This window comes from Oryctolagus cuniculus, chromosome 6 (genome assembly GCF_964237555.1).
Source record: "Oryctolagus cuniculus chromosome 6, mOryCun1.1, whole genome shotgun sequence".
In the NCBI taxonomy this organism is placed as follows: Eukaryota; Metazoa; Chordata; class Mammalia; order Lagomorpha; family Leporidae; genus Oryctolagus; species Oryctolagus cuniculus.
This window is the reverse complement of record NC_091437.1, coordinates 1,859,127-1,862,501: the sequence shown is the minus strand read 5'-3', so window position 1 is coordinate 1,862,501 and position 3,375 is coordinate 1,859,127. Positions and strand designations below refer to the sequence as shown.

The 3,375-nt window shown below is 50.0% G+C and overlaps 1 protein-coding gene across 1 annotated transcript; it reads right to left on the bottom strand.

Annotated features, from left to right (window-relative positions):
• Positions 1-506: 506 nt before the first annotated feature.
• Positions 507-3,375, bottom strand: LOC100354396 (olfactory receptor 2G3). Its single transcript, XM_002723164.5, has one exon. The coding sequence runs from the start codon at positions 3,293-3,295 to the stop codon at positions 1,991-1,993; it is 1,305 nt and encodes a 434-aa protein (XP_002723210.4). The 5' UTR covers positions 3,296-3,375; the 3' UTR covers positions 507-1,990.

Genomic DNA, 3,375 nt, shown 5'->3' with positions numbered 1-3,375 from the left:
AGAGGGAGGGAGGGAGGAGGGTGGGAGGGAGGGAAGGGGAAAGGGGGAAGGAAATGAAATAGACATGGTATGCTGCTATAAAGAAATAGTTTTAGGCCGGCGCCGTGGCTCACTAGGCTAATCCTCCGCCTAGCGGCGCCGGCACACCGGGTTCTAGTCCCGGTTGGGGCGCCAGATTCTGTCCCGGTTGCCCCTCTTCCAGGCCAGCTCTCTGCTGTGGCCAGGGAGTCCAGTGGAGGATGGCCCAGGTGCTTGGGCCCTGCACCCCATGGGAGACCAGGAAAAGCACCTGGCTCCTGCCATCGGATCAGTGCGGTGTGCCGGCCGCAGTGCGCGGGCCGCGGCGACCATTGGAGGGTGAACCAATGGCAAAGGAAGACCTTTCTCTCTGTCTCTCTCTCTCTCACTGTCCACTCTGCCTGTCAAAAAAAAAAAAAAAAAAAAAAAGAAATAGTTTTCAGCCTTTCAAAAAGAAAGAAATCCTATGTCATTGTGATAGATGCCTGCCCCTGCAGAACCTGTCAGTAAATGAACTAAGCTGGGAAGAGAAGCATGCTACTCGTATGAAAAGGGAAAAGTGCAACGTTCCGCTGGCTTGCAGTACCTGAAGCCCCACAGTCACAGAAGTAGACAGTGGTGGTGCTACGGAGGGGAGACAAGAGACAGGGAGCTTTCCTCCAGCATGCATTTCAGTTATGTGAGAGAGTAGGTCAGGAGCTCTTACAGCGCAGTGCCTGCAGGAGCGCTGTCCCATGCACCTGGAAAGCTGTCTCGTGCTGTGTTCTCACAGTACAACAGCAAAAAGGAGGTGCAGCGAGGTGTCTAAGGTGATGGACGTTCCACTGTCGTGGCCGTCATCTTCCCCTGTGTGTGCACGTGTCATGACTCAGCAAACTGCCTGCACTAAAAGTTATGCCTCTTGCCTAGCAACTACACCTCAATAAGGCTGTTTTCCAAAAAAAGGGAAATCATGTGTCTTGAAGTCCAATAATTCTATTGATCTAATGAATGAAGAGGTTTAGAGCAAAGTTATTGACCCACTTTCCAAAGGCACATATCCACAACGCACAGAGTAACCTTCAGACCCCTAAAGAAAATGAGCTAAGCTGTAAAAAAAAAAAAAGAAAGAAAAAAGAAAGAAAAAGAAAAAAAACGATGCTTTGAGTATTTCTTCTCTTCCACCCATCTTTGAATTCTGAAAATATATTTTTAAATAAGAAACAATCTATGGAGAAGAACAGTTAATATGATATCCCTCCTATCCAGGCACTGGGACAAATTTTCTGCCTGACAGAGGAAGCACATGTAGAAATCTGTCATTTTGTAACATGCAACTTTAATGTGTGACATTATGAAGTAAATAAAAAGTCTTTGGCCAAAAACTAAACATTTCACTCAAATTATTAAAAACCTCATAACTGAGAAACCATTGTTAGATATGTAACATTTAATTGTTTGAATTTCTGGGAATAAGTATCAGAAATAAAGTTTGGGACCAGCATTGTGGTGTAGCAAGTAAAGCTGCTGCCTGTGATGCCAGCATCCCACATGGGCACCAGTTCATGTCTTGGCTGCTGCACTTCCAATCCAGCTCCCTGTTAGCCCACCTGGGAAAGCAGTGGAAGATGACCCACATACTTGGGCCCCTGCACCCACATGGGAGACCCAGATGAAGCTCCTGGCCTCTGGCTTCAACCTGGCCCTGCCCTAGTTGTTATGGCCATCTGTGGAATGAACCAGCAGGTGGAAAATCTCTCTCTGTCTCTCCCCCTCCCTGTAACTCTTTCAAATAAGTCTTTTAAAAAATAAAGTCTGAACGTTGAGGTGAGGCTCCCAGGTTACACCCATGCAGAGATCTCTTCCCTGAGTCTGAGCTCCTGGTTAAATAGCACACCTTCCTTGGTTACAGGATGAAATGAAGGGATGGCAACTGCACGGGCATGGTGTTTGGAACTCTGAGTGTGACCAAGACAACGCTGGGTCACAGGGCTCACAACCAGTGCCTGGAGCACCACCTCCATGTGGTGCACAGCTGTCCGGAAAAAAGTCTCTTTAGTGCCTCTTTAATGTCCTTGTTCCTCAACGTGTAGATGATGGGATTCAAGGTGGGGGTGACCATGGTGTAGAAGAGAGAGATGAACTTGCCTTGGTCCTGGGCGTAACTGTGGCTGGGTTGCAGGTACATGTAGATTATGGTGCCGTAGAAGATGACCACCACCGCCAGGTGGGAGGAGCATGTGCTGAAGGCTTTGTGCCTCGCCTCCACTGACCTGATCCTCAGCACAGCCTGGGTGACGAAGCCATAGGAGATGAGGATGAATGCCGGCGGGAGTACGAGGAACAGGACGCTCACCCCCAGGAGCACCAGCTCGTTGATGGTGGTGTCCACACAGGCCAGCTTGAGGAGAGCTGGGACTTCACAGATGAAATGGTCCAGCCTGTGGCTGCCACAGAGAGGCAACTGCAAGGCAAGGGTGGCGTGGACCAGGGCATTGGCCAAGCCACTGAGCCAGGAGGCGCAGGCCAGCTGCCAGCATATGCGTGGGCTCATGATGACAACATAGTGCAGGGGTCTGCATATGGCGATGTAGCGATCCAAGGCCATCACTGCCAAGAGGACGCATTCGGTGGAGCCCAGGGCCAGAGAAACGTAGAGCTGCACCACACAGCCGCTGTGAGTGATGGTCTTCTCTGGTCCTCGCAGGTTGACTAAGGTCTGAGGGGCAAGGCTGCTGGTGAAGCAGAGATCCAGGACAGAGAGGTTGCCGAGGAAGAAGTACATCGGGGTATGCAGAGGGGGATCCAAGTAGGAGACAACAATGATGGTGAAGTTCCCCACGAGGGTTAGCAAGTAGAAGAACAGGACAAATACAAAAAGCACAGCCTCCAGGTGAGGGTGATCCGAGAAGCCTACGAGGATGAAACCCACCAGGGCACTCTCGTTGGCCCATCCCATCCCTCCAGAGGAAGTGGCACCTGCTAAGAGAGGAACAGAACATGTGCGCTTGGCATCCTTCATTCTAGAGTGACAGAGTGCGAGAGCTGAGAGGACCACGGAGGCTGCCGGCCCGGCCCATGATGCTGACTCAGAAGACACGTCCGAGACTCCTCTTTGAAAACCATGAGCACTTCCAACATTGGAGTTCTCTGGGGACTGACTGTCAAAGCTGATCAAAGTGGGTATTCCCAAGCGTATCCAAAAATGTGCCAACACCGACTCTGAAAATAAGTTAATTGCTCTCAAGATAAAGAAGTGGGCAGCATCTTGTGGTAAACTGTTGAGGAAATCCTGCATGCAAAATGCAATATTGAGGTCTGGCAGGCACAAATGAGTGATAAAAATTTAAAAGGGATGTTTGAAAGCTGACCAAAGTA

Coding starts and splice junctions, on each gene's coding strand:
- LOC100354396 (XM_002723164.5), bottom strand. CDS start 3,295: ATGCAGGATTTCCTCAACAGTTTACCACAAGATGCTGCCCACTTCTTT.